This window comes from Eleutherodactylus coqui, chromosome 5, assembly GCF_035609145.1.
Source record: "Eleutherodactylus coqui strain aEleCoq1 chromosome 5, aEleCoq1.hap1, whole genome shotgun sequence".
NCBI lineage: Eukaryota > Metazoa > Chordata > Amphibia > Anura > Eleutherodactylidae > Eleutherodactylus > Eleutherodactylus coqui.
Window position 1 is genome coordinate 162841962 of NC_089841.1, and position 24785 is coordinate 162866746.

The 24785-nt window shown below is 42.0% G+C and overlaps 1 protein-coding gene across 1 annotated transcript in view; it reads right to left on the minus strand.

Moving 5' to 3' along the window:
- GGT1 (gamma-glutamyltransferase 1) overlaps nucleotides 1-24785 on the minus strand; it is a 30774-nt gene that overhangs the window by 2679 nt on the left and 3310 nt on the right. The window contains exons 3-11 of the mRNA XM_066601937.1: nucleotides 19473-19562; nucleotides 17293-17485; nucleotides 14869-15026; nucleotides 14398-14547; nucleotides 13532-13665; nucleotides 8133-8320; nucleotides 5539-5666; nucleotides 4212-4324; nucleotides 2466-2579 (exon numbers count right to left, since the gene is read on the minus strand). Coding sequence (XP_066458034.1) covers nucleotides 2466-2579; nucleotides 4212-4324; nucleotides 5539-5666; nucleotides 8133-8320; nucleotides 13532-13665; nucleotides 14398-14547; nucleotides 14869-15026; nucleotides 17293-17485; nucleotides 19473-19562 — 1268 coding nt within the window. The remainder of the gene's footprint in view (nucleotides 1-2465; nucleotides 2580-4211; nucleotides 4325-5538; nucleotides 5667-8132; nucleotides 8321-13531; nucleotides 13666-14397; nucleotides 14548-14868; nucleotides 15027-17292; nucleotides 17486-19472; nucleotides 19563-24785) is intronic.

Consider the following 24785-nt stretch of genomic DNA (forward strand, 5'->3'; position numbering starts at 1 on the left):
ATACCACCCCAAAACGTTGCCATAGTTAATACAATCAAAGGTATAACGCATAAGGCACCAATGAATCCCTCCAGAAAATCCCTCCAATATAGGTTCATTCTGGATCTGTGCAAAGAACATTAGCCCCGGTCAGAAATGACAATTTCCCGTGCCTTGGATGTGCGGCTTGCCATAATATGACAAAGGGCGATAGTTTTTTTCACTCCAGATCTGGCAAACGCTTCACCATACGTGGGTGGTACAGCTGTTGGTCTTCGTTTGTCATATACCTTATTAGCTGTCCATGCGGCCTTCAGTATGTGGGTGAAACCACTACTGAGGTTCGCAAGCGGATACCTAATCACAAGAGTAATGTAAGGACAAAGATCTACCTATCCCAAAACATTTTGAGGATCATAACCACTCCGTTAGCCAATTACGGTTCATGGTTATTGATTCTGTTGATAGGGACGTTCGAGGTGGTGATAGGGAACGTAGGTTAAAATTACTTGAGGCAAAATGGATTTTTAAACTTGATGTGCTGGCCCCGAATCGCCTTAATCTGGAATACAATCCATTATTGTACTTAACATGATATTGTGCTATCTCTTAAAAAAAAATTTTTTGGGAGAAAATTTTTTTTTCATATATCTTCAAAAATTTTCATATATCTTTACGTAGTCATTAGAGGTGCTTCTCTATGGCAATGTTTGATTCATATTTGCTGCTTAAGTACTGATTTTAATTTTCATATATGTTTGTTTTTTCAGATCACATGGGGAGATGCAGTGAAAATATAGGCAGTTTATGATTGTTCCAGAATGAACCTATATTGGTCGTTTTTCTATGCATAATTAGATTGAATAACATTATCAGCAATACAAACTATGATGTGCCTTTGTGTCATACTTACTGGCGGTGTTATGTGCACTATATATGGTGATACTGTAGTGGTGATTGGCTTAATTGTTGGCGATTACTGCTATGGGTGATTAATGATACATCCGGTTTTCTGGAGGGATTCATTGGTGCCTTATGCGTTATACCTTTGATTGTATTAACTATGGCAACGTTTTGGGGTGGTATATGCACTTGGTTGCCAGTATATGGTATATTGATGGTTAATTGTTGTGCCTCTAACTATCAGATCCTAGTTAATATCGGTAATATGTGACTGTATGTACACATTGGTAATCTGATGATTTCCCTATATTATGATACTACGTAGAGTTATTGAGGTTAACACACGTTGATAAGCTTACCGCATATGGTGTACGCTGTTGGCGTAGATGTGCGCAATTTACGTTATGGTGATGAGGTGAGACACGCGAGAACTGGTGAATCTCGCACATGCGCATTAACTGCATCACTATTTACTAGCAAAGGATCATTATACGGGCATGTCAGCTTTGCGTTGGTTATGCTGCTGACGTGCACGTACTATGGTTTCGCTGTGGAGATGTGACGTTTCACATAGAAGCAGCGAATTTCCACGCATGCGCGATCGCTATGTATTGGGACTTGGCCCATAGGGCCAAGTTGTGCATCTTACTCGAGATATCGCAAGATCTTCAATGAGATCTCGCGGGATGGGGATAGTGACGCTAATAGCATGCGACATCACTGGTGAATAGGTCCACAGGTTTGCAGCACAATGTATGACATGAAGGTACTGATGAAATCAATTAGGTATTTATCACCTGCGTTATATGCACTGAGTCGACCTATAGCATGTGTTCTGTTTTAATGGGCTAATGATGTATTGTCCTGTGATTGGTGGAGGTGTGGCTATTGTTGCTATTTAATGGTGTATGTCTGTATATGTGATTCAGAACTTGACAAAGACCCTTTGGAGCAGGGTCGAAACGTTGTTCATGGGCACAATAAAGATACCAATTTGATTTTATCCCCTGGAGTGCTGCTTTTCTCTTCTTCATTGGATTAATATACACTAAATGGGGTACTGCTAGGAAAAAATGATATGGAAAAAGACCTGGGGGTACTAGTGGACTGTAGCTTTAACTGGAGCAACCAATGCCAATCAGCTGCTGCAAAAGCTAATAAAGTCTCGGGGTGCATTAGAAGAGGCATTGAGGAGTTTAAGAAGGGACTAGGCGTCTTTCTAGAGCGCTATGATATTACAGGATATAGACATTAGGTGACCAGGGGGTTGTTGATCCAGGTTTTATATTCAGGTAGGAACTATCAAAGATTGATCCAGGGATTATTCTGAGTGCCATTATGGAGTTGGGAAGGAATTTTTTTCCCCGGATAGGGCTAAATGGTTTCTGCCTCTTGGGGGGGGGGGGGGGTTTGCCTTCCTCTGGATCAACAAGGGGGTTGAAATAGGCTGAACTAGATGGACTTTGTCTTTGTCTTTCAGCCTAACATACTATGTTACTATGTTAATATATACAGCTTATACTAATGTGTAGACAATTATTCAAACCTGGCAAAGTAAAAGTATCTAAATAGACATCACTGACCTTCTCTATTGTATCTTCGACAGTAGTGTCATTAGGGAATAGTTGATTATGCACCCGTGCCAGCTCCACTGAGGTCTCCACATCATAGCCAAACCACAGCGAGTTTATAATGACCTGCAAAAGAAAAAAATGAAATTGTGCCCAATACTTGCTGATTGCATTGTCAAATATCCTTAGATAACCATTTTACCAATTGAATTAACAAACAATTTGAATTCACACTGTAAGGGCTCCTTCACACGATTGTATGGGTTTTTATGTTCGAACGTCCGCGCAGCAAATTTGCATGAATGGATGATTTTCCGCGATCAAGTCCTGTGCTTAATTAGCGGTTTCACGTCCATTCACACGATTGGGTGTAACGTTTTTACCGAAAAAATAAGTCGCACCTCGGAAATCTCTCGCTCGACATAAATCCTCGGAATGACTTCAAATGCCAAAATAGAAGCACCTGTAAGCTTTTCACAGCATTGGACGCTGCTAAAATGCCTCCACCTCCCATAGGAGTCTATGGGACCCACCGGCATATATCAGTCAATACATAGAACCACAGCTATGTTTTTACGCAGCGTATAATCGCCGTCACACATTTCGGTCACACATGTTCTATTTTTAACAGTGCAACAGTTTTAAGCGCTGTAAATTCGCCTGTGTGAACGAATGCATTGGAAGCCAATGCCTTGAATGGTTGCATATATTGGCTGGGCGTGAAAACGCGGCAACATAGGCGCGTCTATGCGTTCGTGTGTATAAAGCCTAAAAACACTGATTTAGGGCGAAAACACACTGCTGTGGGCGCAACTATGCTTAGCAGTATGGAGCGTAGCTGCGCGTGAATGAGGGAAATTTCTTCTCCCATACTGACAGTTCAAACTCCATGCCAGAGCGTAGGAGTTTGAAAAAAAGAGGCGGGAAGATAGCGGTTGACCGATCTTCACTGCATGATGTATTCACTACGTGCGGGGAAGATTGGGCATGTCCTATATTTTCTCGGCCGTACAAATCACGGCTAAGAAATCCTCGCAGTGAAAATGAAACTACTGAACTCCTATTGAGATAAGTAGTTTAATTTTATCCCTTTATACGGCCGTGATTATCACGCCTATATAAGGGGGGAAAAACAAGCTCATGTGTTAAATCCTCCACAGTTTCCATTTAGGGGAACAACTAGAGCAGCTCTTCAGTGTTAAGACCCCACTAAAAATCCCCCCATATCTCTTGGATCCTTGAGATTATGATAAGGAGGAACGGAAACGCTGTCTTTTCTCCTTAGGTAGAGCAGCTAGACGGTGAGTGAAGAGACTCAAAAGGCCATTCATGCTCCTCTGGGTAATATGCAAATAAGGGAGATGGAATAATACCTCCACCGTGCCACTTATTGGAAGGCAGCATTTCTTCAAGCCAAAGTTAGACTCTTTATACAAGCCTTGTAACAATGACTGGGAGTTAAAAGCAAAGCCAGACTCCATGCACAGACAGCTATTTGCCCTTCATCAGTGTAGAGTAGGAGTCTGGGTTTGCTAGTGAGATAAGGAGGAAGTCACACTTAGATTTTCTGATTAGCAATCATAGAGCTATGGTGGACTGGCACAAGTATACTGAATAATATAATATGTGATATAAATATGTGGGGTTGATCTACATCCAAAAGATTATATAAAATTTTGATTTTGCAGCATTTTTCTAACGTTTTAATGACTCGTTCTCTTTGCAGTTTCAAACTCTCTATTCTTCTCAGTTTCTTACCAGTGCTGTTGATGTGGTGATTTTAGTTCCTCCTGACGCTCCAACCACCATATGTACTTTTTTGTCCTTATCCAGCAGGATTGTTGGACACATTGAGGACTGAGGTCGTTTACCTGCAAGGGTTTTACAAGTCAAGATCTCTAATGTTTCATCTGAGCCATGTTCTTTCATTTAAAGAGGGCCCGTCACTGGATAAATGAGGCTCATTGCTCAGCCCGCTGACTATCGTCTTTTTTTTCCAAAGTCACTTCCCTTCATTCAGATGGATTCTAGTTTGCTCCAGCCCCTGAAGCTCTCAATTTGTCAAGTGGGTGGTCCCCACCACTCACTCTAAGGTCGCCTGTCCACGGCCGCAACGGAATATCGCTAGCTGTCATTACAGATAGGTTCCACCCACACATCTAATCTGAAAAAGCCTACAGGCTTTTTTTCTTGCACCGCACTTTGACCCCTTTGCGTGATCTTTGGTGGATGGTTTTGGTGTCATTAAATTTGTTACATCCCCACCACCGGTGTAAAATCATAAAATTTGAGTTTGATACATTGAGTGACCTGTCAGGTCAGTTCCTACCGTATGTTAAGTCTAGCGGCATTCATGTCAACGTGGAAGCCAAGTGCTAGGAAATAAACAGTGACAAGAGACCCTGGTGGCAACCAAACAAGCTGGAACTTCTGTCCCCCAGAAAGGGGAAGCCGAGGGTGGGATGTTTGGTTTTAGTGTACATTTTTTTTTACAGTGAGGCTCTTGAAAAAAGCCCTAGCCGAGCCCGTTCACCACACACCAGCCGCAGGACCAATGCTACAGTAACGAAGACCATCAGACAGGATGCCAAGATATGCCGCAGCAGCTACTTCGGAGTTCACATGACGGCTACTAGCACACGTCCGTGAGAAGAGAAAGAAAGTCACATGACCAACGTCATCCACCAATTACCACAGTATACAAAAGGGGCAGATGTAGAAGAGTGGAGGGAGCCTCACCCTCAGGGATCAAGGGAAGGGGGGTAAGAGCTGTCTAAGGGTAAGGAAGTGAGAGAAGAGCTACTCAGCTATTTACTGTGCAGGGAGTGGGGTTGGAATATTATATACTTAGGGAGGATGATTGTATATATCAAACTCTATGTGTGTATTGGGGGTGGGTAAGAGGTAACTCTACTGTGTGCAGGCAGATATACATTCAGTGGGGAGGATACTAACAGTGGGTGATATACATATCTCCCCCACAGTAAGGTTTCTCATTGGAGCTGCAGTTGCAGAGCCATGCAGCCATCCCATGGAATTTATCTAGTGACAGGTCCTCTTTAATGTGTTGTGAATTCATAGATACCTGGTGTAATAAAATTAGCAGGTGATGGTGGAACACCAAACCCATTGATTATTAACGGTGAGCTAAAATCATCCATCTCATCATTGTAGATGATTCCAGTTGTCATGGAGCGAACCTTAGATCCAAAGCTGGAATGAGATTTTTTTAAACAATATATTAATATGCACATATACAAAAACATAAGATGTATATACATCCTCTGTCACACACATGTACAAAAGGTGACCGGAGACTTGTAATGTACAGTATCTGTGATTAGTACTATGGACATTGTCACGTATTCTGGAACCTTTCTTCAAACCCTCACATCCATACATCATGTCTTTAACAATATACTAGTATTATTTATAGTACCAGTGTTTCTGGTTGTGCAATGCGCCACTTACTAATGTAGAATATAGTGAAAGGGATTGGAGTTGGTCAAAACATTTCCATGCAAACAGTTCAGCAGTTCGCTAAGGAGACATGTTGGCTTGTAGCTTTTGCATATCTGCTGCATAAGATTTACAAACTTCAGCTACTTGATCGTGGCTTGTCACAGTGCCACGTAAGCTGCATTAGCTTCACGGCAGCGTTGAACCCTCTGTCGTGACATGTTTGCACGACACTGACAGTTTGTTCCAACACTGGACAACGGTTGGCGGCATTAGCACTTGAGATGACATTATAGGACATTCAGGAGATGTGAAGATAGTGGGGAAGGACTATGCTTCAATGTTGATGGTCAATATGCACCACCAGCTATGTATGTGTGCATTTGTGAGGTGTCATTTATTGGAGTCTCCACACAGCTATCCAGCTGTCTCACAACCAACTACAAACTGCCAGACTGAGTGCTGTTGTATCCATAGCAACTGAGGCCGCAGGGGTTTCCTGTCAGCACACGACAGCTGTCCAGCTCTGCAGATTTTTAATAACGTGAAGGACATGCGATGACATTACTGTCATGTGATCAGGGGCGGAGCTCAGAGACTACGTGACGATGACATTATCACAGGTCCTGTGAGCACACAGCTGCTGTCAGGCTCTGTGTTTTATACATGCTTTAGCACCTGCGATTATGTCACCATCATATGATCAGTGGGCGGAGCATGTGAAGCACTCACATACTCACAGACAAGTGGTCGTTAGCACTTTGACTGTATGTGTGTGTGTGTGTGTGTGTGTGTGTGTGTGTGTGTGTGTGTGTGTGTGTGTGTGTATGTATGTATGTATGTATATATATATATATATATATATATATATATATATATATATATACATACATACATACACACATACACACACACACACACATATATACACACATAATTAATTAAGGAAAGAATAGTAGAATAGTACTAGGGGGAAGAAGGAGTGTTGCGGGAATGGGGAAGGGGGCAGGCAATACTGTCTTGATAAGTGTGACCTGTATTTGTCTTTTCTCTTCACCTGCTGTCTCTGTTGGTGTACCCTTTTGTAGTATGCACCTGTCTTCTCTTCAAAATGCTGTTTGAATGCCCACTGCAGGCAACAGTGTCGTCGAATACAGTTGCCTGCAAGCCAGGTTGTAAGAGGAGCAGCAGCCCAACATCAGGCCATGCAAGGCTTGACACTGATGTAAGGAGCAATACTATGATACTGTGATCTGTGTCGTGGCACTGCTCTGTAGGGAAGGATTAATAGGAGGGCATATTAGCCAGTAGAAGGAAGAATTGAGTGTATAGAATTAAAGGGGTTATTCAACATCTGAAAAAAAGGTTAGAACAGCCCAGGTGGTCCTTTCATGCTTTGTTCACAAGTGGCTAGCGTTAGCCCACTGCAGGCTTTATTTTAGAACATTTGTAGCCTTTTTTACATTTTTTTAGGAGATGGATAACCCCTTTAACAGTGTGTCCTGAAAATATCAATCATCCCATGTCAAGAATTACTTTTTTTTTTGCTACTGCCGTTAAATTTGAGCTAGTCTTTGAAGAGGCAGTACCCAGTTAATAAGGATTTGCACTGGAACTGTATCTGTGCTTCTCGAGATAGAGGGCAGCCCTGTCTGGTGTCGGTATCTTGGAGTGGAGAGTATTCCATTGGTTCTCACCTGCACTGATGGTCTGTCATAGAGGAAGAGAACTTTGTCTGTAAACCTCTGCTCTATGCCCATCTGTGTGAGTGATGCCCGGAGGTAACTCCAGTGAACACGGTTAAAGGCCTTTTCAGCATCTATTGATATTAAACTGAAAGTGGATTTTGGTTTTTACCTTCCTTTATCAGGAGTAAGGTTTTGTTGGTGTTCTCCCTTGTCTCCTGACCCTCACAAACCCCTCCTGGTCTCCGTGTATTATTGATGGAAGGATAGCATTAAGTCTGTTCACTAAGCTCTTGGAGTATAGTTTAATGTCTATGTTATTCAGAGAGATGGGCCAGCAACTAGTGCAGTGCGAGGGGTCCTTTACGTCACTGATTTATAATGAAAACATTAGATAAGCCATAAAGAGAAAGTGAACAATTTATATTTTCTACTGCATATACTTGTCTTGCAATAAAAAATTAATAGCACAAAATGATATGGCAGAGTAAGAAATAGACAAATATCCCTCTTCCCATACACCCACTCCTCTTACTATTGATTGATAGTGCTAGTGGCAGATGCAGCACTTCCATCCTCCGCTACGACTGATATGTGTGCTGTGCCATGGTTATCTGGAGTGTAGAATACAGGCTCGTAGAATTCCACAGGGTGGGTGGTATAATCTGAGATTTTATTTCTTAGACGCTCAGCAAAGTTATCAGATGTCAGGTTGTTCAATACCTGCAAGGAGAATCACATCTATCAGACACAAATGACATAGGAATAAATGGATGTACTGTACATGATTTTGATAGAGGATGGGAAGTTCACCAGAGTATGGAACTAAGGGTGCTTTTACACGGGCCGATAAATCATTCAGATTCCAGCATCCAGAGGTAATCTGAACTATTATTATGCGTGCCCCAACTGAGTGACAAATGAGAATTTGTTTGCTTCTGGTTCGTCGTTCAGTTTCTGCATGCAGAAAACTGAATGCCAAATCAGCCCATGTAAACAGGCAGTCGTTCACTTACAAATGACTGCCTGTTTATTGTGATTGGAAGGAACTGGCATCAGATAACTGAGACTGGTGATGGCTGTATTCCAGGGAAGAAGTGTCGTTTCGTATATAAGTGTTTTGGAGTTTGTAAGGAGGAGGACGTATGCCACAGCTGTTATGTCAAGAACGGTCGCTGTGTTTTTTTTGGAAAATCAAGGTTGGAAACATTTAGTAAAGAACCGTGTGTCCTGGTTTAAAACAACCCTTCTGACTGTGGACTCATTTATTTGACTGATTGCGTGGAAGGAACACTGGCGTCACGTGAACCGTAAATTATAAACCTTCTTGGCACAGTTGCTAACTTTACCCCTGCGCACAGCCGGGCCACGGCAGGCCGCGTTTTTGGGATGCATTCGACAGAAGGCAGTAGAGCCAATGTGACCCATCATTGGGCTCCGCGCTGTCTTTCCGACCCAAGGCCTGACCCCAGTCGCTGCAATACTATCGTTTTTCTAGAAAAAATCATGTTATGCCATTTGAGACACATAGAGGTGCAGCATAGGTCCATTGATTTTTATGCTATAATACAACTTTGATATCCAAAGGCAAAAAGATGTCAGCAGCACAATATAAATACCCTATGGTTTGAACAGGTATCCTGCACGCCCCCTGGGTTTGGGATCCAAGCCAAGCCACTCTTTAGTACAAATGTTGATAAAATGGTGGAAACTGCAAATCAATGTGCAAAGCAATGAAGTTTCTTTATTTCTTTCCTCCCAGACAGAAAAAACACGACGTTTCGGCTACAAGAGTCTTTGTCAAGTATGGACAACAAGTGAACAGCATACAAATATATAGTGTGTCTAATATCACATTAACCAATCACAGTAGATCACATGATAAAATTCACCTGCATTCATTGATGTCATTATGGCACACACATGCTGCGGAGTCTGTAGCTATGGTGGAGCGTTGTAGCAACCTTTCACTTTCTCTTGTGGCTGTGTCGCCATGGAGACTTGTTATGCAGAGCTCCTATTGGTTGGAATCTATCTAAATCTCCTCCCGTCCTCCGTGACGTCATCACGTCACGTCAGTATAGCGTGGTCATGTGACTGGGGCGTTCAGCATCATTGGGCGCATGTCCTATTCACGCCCTGCTCCATAGAACTATTACTAGACACAAATGTCAGTGTTTCTTAATAAGCACCATGACGCAATCAAATCGCGCTAGTGAGACGTAGTCATGTGTCCGGGATGAGCCGCATCATCGGGCGCGTCATAGACACGCAGCCAGATCCCAATGTGTGATCCTACATAGATAAATCCACATCTGTAGTGAATACAAATATATGAGGCATTACTACATGCATAACACACAAAGAGGAATACCGCATGTCTGTACATCGGAATATATCGTATAGTTGCAATGTCATAGCCACACGTGTGGGCTCCTCCTCAATTGAGAAGCATTTTGAATGAGGCCCTCTGTGAAGGTAATATTGACTTAGCTTTGTCTAAATATCTGTATATACACCATCCAAATACACCTACTATATATGTATTACCTAAAATACACAAACATCTCACGGAGCCTCCTGGACGTCCAATCGTATCAGGACAAAATTCCATGTTTAACCATATTTCCATCTTTCTAGATTATATCCTGCGGGAGTACTCTACAAGTAATTGCTCTTACGTCAAGGATACCAGCGATTTTCTAATTAAATTGAGATCTATTCCTTGCCATGAGAATATAATATTGGCTACACTTGATGTCACTGCTCTCTATACATCAATTTCTCACGAACTTGGTCTAGAGGCAGTTAGACAAAAAATGTCATCAGCATTGGTATCTATTGAATGCGAACATGTGGTTCTGACCCTTTTGGAATTTGTACTCACCAAGAGTTATTTTTCGTTTTGTGGGAGGTTCTATCGTCAGCGCCAGGGGACCGCCATGGGGGCCAATATGGCCCCGAGTTATGCAAATATTTATATGGGCATCTTTGAAGATCTGTTTGTTTATACATCTGCATATTGGCCCCTGGCGGTCTCCTGGCTGCGATATACTGATGACATATTTGTTGTTTGGTCCAGTTCTGTTGAGGAATTACGGTTGTTTCATCAGGAACTCAACAGCATCAGGCCAGAGCTGCAATTTACTCTTAAGTATTCTAATAGCAGCATAGAATTTTTGGATGTGACAATTATAAAAACCAGCACTGGCTTCTCCACTGATTTCTATGTCAAACCAACTGACCGAAATAGCCTTCTTGAGTACACAAGTTTCCATCCTAAAACCACAATTGACTCACTTCCGTGGAGTCAACTCTTAACGGTTAGGCGAGTCACCAATGATGCATATGTAGAGACACGCCTAACAGAGATGTGTAAAAAATTTCTTGATCGTGGTTATCCCACAAATCTGGTGACAGAGAAAATGGAACGAGCAAGGGTACTCTCGCAGGATGAACTATTAATCCCGAAAAGCAGGACTAATAAAAACGAACGCATTCCTTTTGTTTCTACCTTTACCACCATAAGTAGACAGGTATCTTCTATTCTATGTAGACATTGGCCATTATTGCAATTAGCTCCGCAGGCGAATGCATTCCGTGAACGGCCAATCATGTCATATAAACGCTGCGTTAGTCTGCGCGATAAATTGGTACGATCAACACATGAAAAAACTATCTCTCGGACATCTAAAACTTCTTTATCGGTCGGGACAGGTAGTTATCCATGTTTGGGTTGTTCCAGCTGCTCAAACATGATTAAGGGCAGTCAATTTTTTCATTCACAGACCGGGAAGTGTTTTTATATCAAGGGACGTCACACATGTTCATCGACACATGTCGTCTACTTACTCACCTGCCCGTGTGGCCTACAATATGTCGGCCAAACAACGCAGGAGGTGAGGAACAGAATTTCGAGCCACAAGAGCGCGATACGCACTAAAAAATTAGATCAGCCAGTACCACGCCATTTCTATGACAGTGGACATTCGGTATGCCAACTAAAATTCCGCATCATTGACTCTGTACCTGAAACATCTAAGGGGGGCGATAGAACACGAATGTTATTAAAGAAAGAATTATACTGGATTTTTACACTTGAGACAATGTCCCCAAAAGGTCTAAATCATGAGTATGATACCCATATGTTCCTGTAATTGCCTCTCTTTTTCTGCATTGGTTATGCCATCTATATGGATTTTAATTCACTCATTTACGTGTAATTTTATGTCTTACAGTGCATTTATGATGTTGTTATGGCACCAAAGAAATCTATACTGCATCGGATTGTTATGTGAACATATTGCCAATTTTTGTATATTATTTATATGCGAATTTTTGGTGGTATCCTTGTGGAGGTTTTAGCACCATCTAAATATTGATGAATACATGATGAGTTTTTCCTGACATTCATGTGTATTATGAGCATTATCACTGGCCTATTAATATGATTATATATGCATGATATGCTATATCTGATTTTTTATCCGATTATCTCATGTTTATTCATGATGCCCTCCAAATATCTAGTTTGCTTGGATATTGACACTTAAAAGCTAAAGAATAAGCTATGGTGTTTTTCACGTGGAGGCCACACCCCTTTGGGGAGGAGCCCACACGTGTGGCTATGACATTGCAACTATACGATATATTCCGATGTACAGACATGCGGTATTCCTCTTTGTGTGTTATGCATGTAGTAATGCCTCATATATTTGTATTCACTACAGATGTGGATTTATCTATGTAGGATCACACATTGGGATCTGGCTGCGTGTCTATGACGCGCCCGATGATGCGGCTCATCCCAGACACATGACTACGTCTCACTAGCGCGATTTGATTGCGTCATGGTGCTTATTAAGAAACACTGACATTTGTGTCTAGTAATAGTTCTATGGAGCAGGGCGTGAATAGGACATGCGCCCAATGATGCTGAACACCCCAGTCACATGACCACGCTATACTGACGTGACGTGATGACGTCACGGAGGACGGGAGGAGATTTAGATAGATTCCAACCAATAGGAGCTCTGCATAACAAGTCTCCATGGCGACACAGCCACAAGAGAAAGTGAAAGGTTGCTACAACGCTCCACCATAGCTACAGACTCCACAGCATGTGTGTGCCATAATGACATCAATGAATGCAGGTGAATTTTATCATGTGATCTGTTGTGATTGGTTTAAAGGGGTTGTCCCGCGAAACAAAGTGGGTCTATACACTTCTGTATGGCCATATTAATGCACTTTGTAATGTACATTGTGCATTAATTATGAGCCATACAGAAGTTATTCACTTACCTGTTCCGTTGCTGGCGTCCCCGTCTCCATGGTGCCGTCTAATTTTCAGCATCTAATCGCCCGATTAGACGCACTTGCGCAATCCGGTCTTCTCCGTGTTGAATGGGGCTGCTCGTGCTGGAGAGCTGCTCCTCGTAGCTCCGCCCTGTCACGTGTGCCGATTCCAGCCAATCAGGAGGCTGGAATCGGCAATGGACCGCACAGAAGACCTGCGGTCCACCGAGGGTGAAGATCCCAGCGGCCATCTTCGCAAGGTAGGTAAGAAGTCACCGGAGCGCGGGGATTCGGGTAAGTACTATCCGGTTTTTTTTTTCAACATATGCATCGGGTTTGTCTCGCGCCGAACGGGGGGGCTATTGAAAAAAAAAAAAACCCGTTTCGGCGCGGGACAACCCCTTTAATGTGATATTAGACACACTATATATTTGTATGCTGTTCACTTGTTGTCCATACTTGACAAAGACTCTTGCAGTCGAAACGTCGTGTTTTTTCTGTCTGGGAGGAAAGAAATAAAGAAACTTCATTGCTTTGCACCCTGATCTGCTGTTTCCACCATTTCATCAACAATAATACAACTTTGACAAATGGAATTGCACACAGAATAAAGCTCATGCACAAAGCTGCATTTACCTCTGTAATATTCACAAAATGGGGATCTCCTAGCAAAGTTCTTTTAGCATAGGCAAAACGGAAAGCTTCAACTATGCGATGGTAGGTGAGTCCAATGAAGTCAGGCTTTACACTCTGGGATGAAAAGTGAAAGCCTGGCACAAAACATGAGAGAATAAAATGCCAAACATTAGACAGTAAATGCACAGTCATCACTACTGCTACACCCTATTACATTAAAGGGATTATCCCACAAAAAATATTGCTTATAGTTAAATTCCGACCAAAATTCTGAACTTTATTTTATATTTACACTTCGCCTGATATTCCAGGAGTAATGTTAGAATAGCACCACCTGTTTCTATTGAAGAGCATTTTTGTGTGCGGTCCACCTCAGTAAATGTTCCAAGATGGTCACACCTGTTCAGTCTCCTCTGCAGTAACTCTGTCTCCTCTCTTATCGCTTGCTCAGCATTTCTAATGGTATCAGAGAAGACACAGCAACTTCAGAAACAGCTGCTCACCTCACTAGAGATCCCTCCACACACCCAGTGGAGCAAACAGGAAAGCAAGACAAAGAAGGTGGAGCAATTTACCAAGGTGGACACAAAATAAAGACAGTAGGTGGTGCTATTCTAACATTACTTCTGGAATATCTGGGGATAGAAACTTTTTTAAAATAAGTGTATATACAAAAATGTTTATAATTATGGGTTGGATTTACCTATAAACAATACTTTTTATACCTTTAACATATGAAAACACAACAGTACATGTCATCTCAACAAGCATTCACCATGATTCCCTTTAGAGAATAAGATGTTCAGATACAGAATAATCTATGTATCTCCGCAGATCACAGTACCAGCCATTGATCAGTCTTTCACCTTTCAGAATGTTAAGGATGAGTCCAAGGACAGGACCACTCAGAGGTGCGGTGGGGCTGATGAGTGTATAGTCTCCAAGTTGAAAACGAAGTGGTTCCTCATTGACGTCAACTTGATAATTTCTCAGATCCTGCTCTGTAATAATTCCACCTGCAGCACAATGTAAAAAAGCGAGGGCACATGTTCATTTCTCCCAGAGACAAAGTAGAACAGTTCAAGAGCCTCGTGTGGCGCAGAGTGTTAGGGCAGCAGAAATGCAGTCCTAAGCTCTTGCTCATGACCTAAAGGTTGCAAGTTCAATCCGTGCATGGTTCAGTTAGCTGGCTCAAGGTTGACTCAGTCTTCCATCCTTCTGAGGTCAGTAAAATGAGTACCCAGCTTGGTGAGGGGTAATAAATAAATTATCTGAAAGCCCTGCAGAATACGTTGGCACTATATAAATAACAAGATTTTTTTCATTTATATTCTAACCTGCTTGTTGGATGTCTCTCACAATCTGCTTGGCGAGTGCACCAGTATAGAAGGAGTCAGGATCATCAGCCAGGGTCTGCAGAGTCTGCGCTAGTTTAGGTAGTTTAACGATATCTCCTTTCTGCAAGATTTTCCCCTCTGCATTACAGAACACCTCACTAGAAAGGAATGACCAAGAATGACTGATACTGTACACCTGAAAACACTGGCTAGCATAATGATGCAAGTCCAGGGTATTTGGGATCTTTAGGACTAGACATCACTTAGCAACTTTTAGGCCTTAGTCAGACGGGTGTTTTTTCGCACGATTTGCGGATCGCATGACGGATGCGCATCCGCAAATCGCGTGACCGGTGCCCGAAAATCGCCCGAAAATCTGCTCCTAGCCGCGTTTCATTAGAAACGGGCTGGAGCTGTCCAGCGCATTGCATTCAATGGAGCCGGCAATACAGCCGACTCTATTGAAAGCAATGCGCTGCGGGCGAGTGTGGGATGAATTGTCGGGAAGGGCTTAAATATATAAGCCCTTCCCTGCAATTCATCCAGAAAAGTGTAAAAATATATAATATATAATATATATATATAATATATAATATATATATATAATATATAATATATAATATATAATATATAATATATATATATATATATATATATATATACTCACCTGCTCCCAGCAGCCGGAGCTCTGCGCAGCCGGCCTGCCGCGCGGAACTCCGTCTGCCGGGACAAGGTGAGTATATATATATATATTTTATTTTAACACTTTTCTGGATGAATTGCAGGGAAGGGCTTATATATTTAAGCCCTTCCCGACAATTCATCCCGCGCACGCCGGCAGCCCATTGCTTTCAATGGAGGCGGCTGTATTGCCGTCTCCATTGAATTCAATGGGCAAACATCGTTCTTCTCTGCCACAGCTGTTACAGCTGTGGCAGTGAAGAATGATTTGTCTTCTATATGTTCTCAATGGGGTCGGCGCTGCTGCCGCCGGCCCCATTGAGCGCATATAGAGAAGAGAACAGGAATCGCAGATCGCAGATAGGTGCGATCTGCGATTTCTGTTCTATAATTTATCGGACGAGCGCATAAAAAGCGCTCATGTGTCCAATACCATTGCAAAGCAATGGTTTTAAAAAATCGCCGGACGCATGCGCATGTGCAAATCGCTCAAAAAAATGCCCGTCTGACTAAGGCCTTAGCATGCGTTGGTTTAAAAAGGGATACTGTCATCAGGTTCATGCTGTCCAAACCACGAGCAGCATGAACCTGGGACAGATATTCCCATTGCTCTAGGTGTATTTTATTCTGAAACACTGGCATTTTAGAAAAAAACATACTTTGAAGTATGACTTGTGAATGGAGTTACAGCGGTGCTCTGCTCCAGCGCCTCTCTGCCTGCAGCATGTACACCGACAGCTCTCTCCCATAAACATTATGACAGAATCCCTTAAGGCCTCCTGTCCTCGGGCGAATTTTCCCTGTGTTCCCCACAGCGATAATCTGGCCGCAGGGAATGCAGTGAACGCTTTCCATAGCGTTGCTATGGAAAGCGCAGCCCCTCTGTCCACAAGCGGAAAACCATAGCGATTCTCAGCTCGCGGGATTTAAATCGCAGCATGCTGCGAATTGCTGTGAATTTTCTGCAGTGAGGCTATCTATCAGATAGGCTCACCGTGGAGAGCCGTCAGCTCCCACCTGCTCCTGGGCGATGGTTCCTGTGGCGGAGATCTGCCGCGGGATATCGCTACGCCCGTGGACAGGAGCCCGTAAAGACTATAACTTTTTTTATTTGTTGGGCTAGTGATGTAACTTTTGTAGGGCATGTTAATAAACAATGCAGGTTGTTTCTGATCATTTTTATACACGTAATGTATACTGTTTTTCAAGACTTTTTGTCCCATTTAGAGTTATCAGGTCTCAGTAGTAGTTGGTGGTGGAGAACAGGGTTTTTGGGGTGGATTATTTTTTCTCTAAGAATTGATTACATTTATTTTTGATTTTTTACTTTTATATCTTTTATTTCTGTAGTCTGTCTCTCCAAGGTCAGGAAAGACCATTGTAGGACTTTATTACTATATTATTTTTTCTACACTATACCTGTGCACTCTTACTGTGGCTACTGCATCAACGATCTTAGTTGTTTCAGGTGGGTGTTGGCTGTCAAAGATAGCCAAAACCCACAGTGTATGGCGTGGGCTCGCCTCCTGAGCCCAATGCATACACAGCATATGCTGTGGAAATCTATATACCGTACGTCCTAACTGCATGGGGTATGTACAGTTAGAACATATGTATTTGTATGTGTTAAAGATTTAGAAAAAAAACTGTAAAAACAAAATTGACTAAAGTTGGCCAAGGGTGAAGTTTCAATGCAAAACCATAGGTATGAAGAAGAAATAGGAGCAACGTGGAGTTTCTTACCAAAGAGCTATGTCTTGTTCAATAATTGCCTTGGAAGAATTAAGACCCTGGGATAGACCCAGGCCAACAGGAAATCCACCAAGGGCTAACTTAATGCTTGGTTGAAACAGATGTTTCCATGGTAACTTGCCATATCGTTGGTGTGCTGCGTGGTATCCTCGAATCTCCCCTGGTACTGCTATGGACAAGCCCCCTGTAGAAGATATGGTTGTTAATGAAAAGTAAATGGCTAGAAGTAAAATCTGCAGAAAGAGTTGCCATGATGTGGATGTAAAATCTATAGTGTAGGTCAATTTCTGGGTGACTTTAAAAAGAGCCAGATTGTGATGGTTAGACAACTGGGTTAGCGCACCTCCACAACAGCAGGGTTTGTGGGGTGTTCCCAGTATGCAGTGGTTTGTACCTACCAAAAGTGGTCGAGGGAAGGACAACCAGTGACTGGGTTATCAGTGCCCAATGCTCATCGATACATGTGGGGAGCAAAAACCAGCTTGCCTAGTCCGATCACAGCTTTGTAGATCGCTGCATATGGGGCTGCGTAACAGCAGTTGGGCAAGTGTGAATGGATCAATGAAAATTAATGTACTTTCATTGAGTCCATTCACAGCGTATTATGTGCATGTAGGTTGCGCGTGTAATACGCAATGAAATTACCCTCATGTCAGCCTAGCCTTAGGGGTTCCTCAGATGACTGTATGTGCAAATACGCACACCGCAACAGAGCGTACTTGCGTATAAACAAGGCTTTGATATGGCAAAAACCAGGCTGATATGCACATGTTAGCGCATATCAATGTACTTTTTGTGCTTGAAGGCTTCGACAGATGGCCGTTTTTTTCGGAACGTTTTGCAATGTGTCTTTAGGTGCATCTTGCAGAAATATTCTGTATGTGTGAAAGGTCCATCTTACTTCCTCAAGCCATGCAAACTTTTCAAGACTAGGAAGCTAGGTGACTCGGTGATCTAATAAGTTTATGGAGAGGGGTATAAACAGAGGTGCCCTTTCAATAAGGCGATCTAAGATTGCCAGCAGGGAGATGGCCGGGCTGCAACCCCACAAGCGTTGAACTCAATCCGCAGCTCCCTTTCCCTGGCTGCTGTGCTGTGATCAGTCTGTGACCCAATAAATGTAGAAAGAGTCTGTGACCCCTGACCTCTCCCCCCAAGTGTGCGCTCTCCCATATGCAGCACGAATGCCAGGGGGAGAGGAATGCGGTCAAAGACTGATTGCAACAGTGGTGGACAGCGCAAGGTATTTACGGACTGAGTTCAATGCTTGTCGGGTTGTTGTCCAAGGTACACTACGGGGGACACTGTGGTCACACTATTACTATTGGGTCCACTATGGGGGATACTATTACTACTACTGCCACTGTGGAGGCACTATTACTACTGGGGTCACTATGTGGAACATTACTACTACTGTGGCCACTATTGGGGACCTTATTACTACTGGAGCACTATAGGGTCACTACTTGGACCACTATGGGGGTCATTATTACTACTGGGGCCACTATGGGGGGGGGGGGCACAATTACTACTGGGACCCCCATGAGGAATACTTAATACTAGTACCACTATCAGGGTCACTATTACTAATGGGGCCATTAAAGGAGACACTATTACTATTGGAGCCACTAGTGGGGGTCACTATTAGTACTGGGTTAACAAATGGGGTCAATATTACTACTGGGACCATTAAGGGGGTTACTATTACTACTGGGACCACTAACAGGGTCACTATTACTACTGTGGCCATTATGAGTTGTCACTTTTACTACTGGGACCATTAAGGAGGTCACTATTACCACTGCGGACCATGAAGGGGGACACTTTAGAGGGCACTATTACTCTGTTACTGCAGAGAAGTCTCAATGGTTCAAACATGTGTTGGGTATCTTGTGTATTGGGGGTTTCAATGCCTGTAAAATGAGTGGGTTTTTTTTGCCGGGGGAAAAGGGGGCGCTATTTCATACTTCGCCTCAGGCAACATAAAGGCTTGGGCCACCCCTAAGTATAAACTATGCACTCACCAAAGGAAACAATAAAGACATGCTTTGCCATAACTGAATGTGAGCCTGATGTAAGCTGTTCTAGTCATTATGTGCTTACCATTTACAGGAAGAGTTTATATCTCACAATAGGTCAAGTGATACAGGTTCAGGACTTTGTAAGTTTACCTTTTTGGGATAACTCAGTGCTGTTCCCAAACATTTCCTTTGTTGCATTGATCGGGGCGGTTTCACGAGCATTTATCACCTCAGCCTTTCCTGAAAATAAATAAAATGATATCAAGGGCTCCATTTCAAAATACAGAATATATGTGCATTAAACTAAGACGTTAGACACTATCTTATCAGGGTTGACACTGTCAAACTTTGTAGGGACATGTCCTATTGAGAAGGGGAATGGTAACCCAGTTGTGTTTATTGATACATTGCCAGGAAGGAACAGAGAAACAGCACAACGCAGAGTTCTAAGAAAAGGTGCTGCATTAGTCACTAAAGCATGTTTATAAGACAAGTTCCTCTTTAAAAAGGTTTTCCCATTACTTAAAATTGTTCTACAACCATTCTGCACTTCTTGGTCGCTGCTGACCAGGACATGTGACTGCAACAGCCAATCACTGGCCACAGCAGTGACCTTCTATAGCCCATGATTGGTTGCATCAGTCACATGTCCTGGTCAGCAGCAACCAGGAAGCAGAGAGTGGTTGTGGAGCAATTTTAAATTGTGGAAAAAAAAACTTAAAACTGAGGCTACACATAGACTGTTGTACATTTATGTGACTTTAATGCACTTTATTCTATCACCTTTCACCTTGACATTTTGTAATACCACTGTTGCTTGAAAATTAAGATGTGTGAGATATTTGTGTATCTCTGCAGTTGCCACGTGACATTACTTATAATTGTATCCTTGTGCTACCGATAAACCGAAAATCAATAAATGCTTGACAAGTATGGTGAAACCTTCTGATGAGCAACTCATAGAGAGGTCAGGAATTGCCAGTACCTGCCGAGGGGTGTGATTCTATTCAGTATTTCTGCTCATGTCACATTGTGACAGGCTTCTATGTGAAACTTCCCTCTTGTGGTATTCATTCCCATTATTTTCCTAATAATCTAGAAGTAGTTCATTTTATAGGTTGACAGAAAAGTTGATATAATTAGTGTTCTGGGAAGGTTTTTTCACAACAGCTGGAGGTTCAATAAACTGTAGGATGAAGACATTTTGTTCTAAGAGTAGAAAAACCATTAGTTCAGATGGACTGTGTAATAAATACTAGAACTATGTCATGTATCTTCTATTTACTTTATTTAGTAACCCTAAATTTCAAGTTTGCAATTTCTCAGTAAAAAGGCACAAAATTGCTCAATTCGCCTTGAGTTCCAAACTGTAGAGATTCAACAACAGTACTAATTTTTTTTTAACAATATAATATAATTCATTCAGCAAGCCAGGGCCTTAGCTTGCTTAGAATAATTAGTTATTCTGTTAAATTATAGGTTTGCATATAGGTGTCCATATTCACTACCTATGGGTGGGCTCACACGAGCGTGTTTTTGTGCGTAAATACGCACGCACAAAAACACGCTTGTATTTACAACAATGCATTCCCTATGGTGTGCTCACATGTCCGTACTTTGCAGGTGTGTACCTGCAAAGATAGGACATGCGTGCACCACTGGGAATGCATGCATTGTTTTCAATGCTCTGCCAGCCCCCTGCATTCTTTTTCAGGGAAGGGCTTTACATATAAGCCCTTCCCTGAAAAAGAAACATTTTAGTGATGCAGCAGAGGAATTCTTAAATTCTCAACCGCAGCTGTCACACATGAAAGCTGCGGTAGAGAATCCTGCTTCCAGCATCCCACTCTGCCGGCCCCCTGCTTCACAAGCCCTTCCCGGAAAAGCCATTTAAAATAGTGTAAAAAAAGAATGCAGAGCATTGTTTTCAATGGAGCAGCCGGCAGCAGCCGCGGATTCATTGACAACAAGCACGCAGCTGTGTGCACGCATGTTTTTGCTCGTACCTAGGTGTGCACGTATGTACGCACCTAAGTACACACAAAAACATGCTCGTGTGAACCCACCCTTTGGCTGAGAATCACTTCCGCTATTGAGATGTTCGAAAAGAATTTGTCCTATGTCTGCCACAGTTTCATTTTTCAGTTGCTATTTTTGGCATTGACCATATGGGATATGTGATTCCATTCATTCAGCTATTGTATGATTGATAGATTTGTAATGGTGTATGCGGCTCCATGTATGGATACCTATATAATATGTGGCTTTTTTGGGCATTTATCTGGATGTTCTATTTGTTTTAGTCTGTTTCTTGTGGGTACATAGCGTCTGTTTGGCTCATATATACATAAGGTATGTGACTTTTTTTAAGACCTATACCGGGCATTATTTGAATAATATATGTCTCAACTTGTTTAGGGGAAATAGGTTTTCAGGTGGATGGGAGATGCATGAATCTACAATTAAAAGTGATATTTAAGAATATATATATTGAGGCTATTGGATATCTTCTGCTCCTTGGGTTTGTCAATATTACACTACCTGATGAACTAAGGTCCTTGTGGGACCATGGAAATGTGTCAGAGAAAAAATATACTAATTTGATTAGTTGGTGTTACATGTATTTTGTGTTTCACTTGCATCAATATTAATATGGTATATGGTATGTGACTCCCTGTATGACTAGCATAGGCTCTTTTCACAGGCTTTTTTCTCACAGCAATCTGATTTTCTAATTTAACTGTATTTTCTCTCCCCCTATTTTTTCCTTTTGTTTGTTGCTATTATCAGGGTTCAATAGGGATTTTTAGGAGGTTAGTGATGGGATCGTTGTGAGTAGAGATGAGTGAGTGTATTCGTTAGGGCAAATTACTCAAGCATCGCCATTTTTGAGTACATGCCTGCTCATCCAAAAAGATTCGGAGGGGCCGGCGCAGGTGAGCGGTGAGTTGTGGGAGTGAGCAGGGGTGAGCGAGGATGAGATCTCATCGCCACACATTTAAGGAGAGAAGGACAGAATTACCTGTGGCTGAGCACTTTTTCAGTCACGGACACAACATAGAACACATGAAAGTTATTATACTTTTATGGTTTGGTTTTGTGATTTGAAATTGCCTTTAAAGAATTTGAGAGTATAAATTTATAACAACTTTTTACGCTTTCAGTAGAGGTCTAAATTCTTCAAGAGGATTCATGCATGACTGGGAAGTATGAGACATCTATAGCACAGATAACAATTTGGTCTGGTGACTCCCTAACACTAATTCAGGGACCATAAAACCTTCACATCTTTTTCAGTGGACTATTTAAGTATGTTTTTATTGCTCTACTCATTCTGTCGTAGTATCCTTTTAAGTGCAAGTTAATCACATCCATGTCTGTGCCTTCTCATAAGTATGTATGTAAATATATATATTAAATCTGAAGATATATATATATATATATATATTATATACATACACACACACACATTATATATATATATATATATAATATATATATATACACACATATATATACACATATACATACACACACACACACACACACACACACATAAATATATATTCTCTTCAGATTTATTACATACTTATGAGAAGGCACAGATATGGATGTGATTAACTTGCGCATCTTCGGATCGATTTCATTAGACCTGAGGAAGAATCCTGAGTGGTTCTAAAGCTCGCGATACTATCATGTGTTTTGTTAGCCATTAAAAGGTATCATATCTACATATCTTGGTTTCTCTTGCTGGGAACAATCACATTTTGTCTCAGGGCTTAAACAGATGGGTGTGATTTTGTCCCGTTATGCGTCTGTGATATTCACAGCCATGTAACGGGATGAAACAAAACCATTGGATTTCAATGGTTTCATTTTCACTAACAGTATTCTCGATTTTTAATACTATGCCTGAGAAAAGATATGACTTGCCCTATTTTTCTCGCACATAGTTCATACTATGTGCAAGAAATATAGGACAAAACTTATCTTCTCGCTTTTCGTTCGAACTCACGCGGAATAACACGGAGCTCGTGTGAAGAAGCCCTCAGTCTCATTCTTGGGAATGGGACTGCATCTACATTGCATTGCAAGTCACCAGATCTAGGTTTATTGTTGCCACACTGGGAATATACTTTTCATCAAAGATAGCATTCGATGTTACAATTACTAATATAGAATAGCGATGGAGAACTAGCCCATGTAAGGCCTCATGCCCACGACTGGGTCAGATTCCGGATCTGTGGTGCAGTAACGCGATTTCCCGTGATACCTCCGCTGTGCTCACAGCATGGAGTATCACTAGATGGAAGGCTTCTATTGACTGCAATGGAAGCCGTCCGTGCAATTTTCCGCAATGAATAGGACATGCTGCAATTCTCCCCAGCGAGTGGGAAAAAAATTGCAGCTGATTTCCGCTCGTGGGCAGGAGAGAATCTGTTAACATAGCATGTATATGGATGGCTATTGCTGCGGGATTCACGGCGGGTGTCTGACCACGAATCCCACGGCGATTATCCGTCTGTGGGCATTTGGCCTTAGTAGGTAAAGGCTTTTTTCCTCAGTGAAGTTACACCGCCAGAAGGCTTGCTACAGACAATATAAATTTTGGTTTGCTTGTCTGCACTTTAATTAGTAGGAATCCAAACTGCAGATTGCTGTTTATACAGTGAAACAGATGGTGCAAAGACAGTAAAGGATTGCCAGGGCAGGAAAAGTTACCAGACAGTACCTTTGTTATTCATATGGAAGCAGAGAAAGGATAAAAAGTTTAGAGAACCTGATATTAAGAAGAATATTTGGAGCTGTATCTATCTTATGGATTTCCAAATACAAGTAGGCTGCAACGCACTTAATATCAAGGATTACGCACACTGGTATACCATAAGCTCTGCAGTCTAATCTCACACTAGTCTACTAAAGATAGTGGGATATTTGCATTACATATGAATTCAATACGAATTTGGTAGGAATTTAGTACTTCAGCAATGATCAAAGCAGTTGCTCATTGCTGAGTTTCAGTACATGCATGCTGCCATCCATACACCATTACCTAAACCTCAGTGAGCTGACTCAGTGTTTCCAGTGTTCGTGCCTAAACACATTGGCGAATGAGCAAATACGCTCGCCGCTACAGAGTATATTTGCACATGAACAAGTCATTTTTTTGATTATTCAAACTCTGCGCTATTGTGTCAGAGCTTTAAAAAAAGGAAGATAGGTGCTACCTTATCTTTTCTCGCATGTAGTAATATCGCACAGGAAGCCCGTTAGTGAAAGCAAAACCATTGAAATCGATGGTTATGTTTCATCACTTTTTGCGGTTGTGATTTTCTTGGATAGTTTTCTGGAGGAGCGGGATACAGCTGAAACAATAGTATCAGCTGTATCCCACTGTGAACTCCTGATAAGGCTGATCGCTCTCTTTCAGCATGCTGAAAGAGAATGATCAGCGACTGGTAA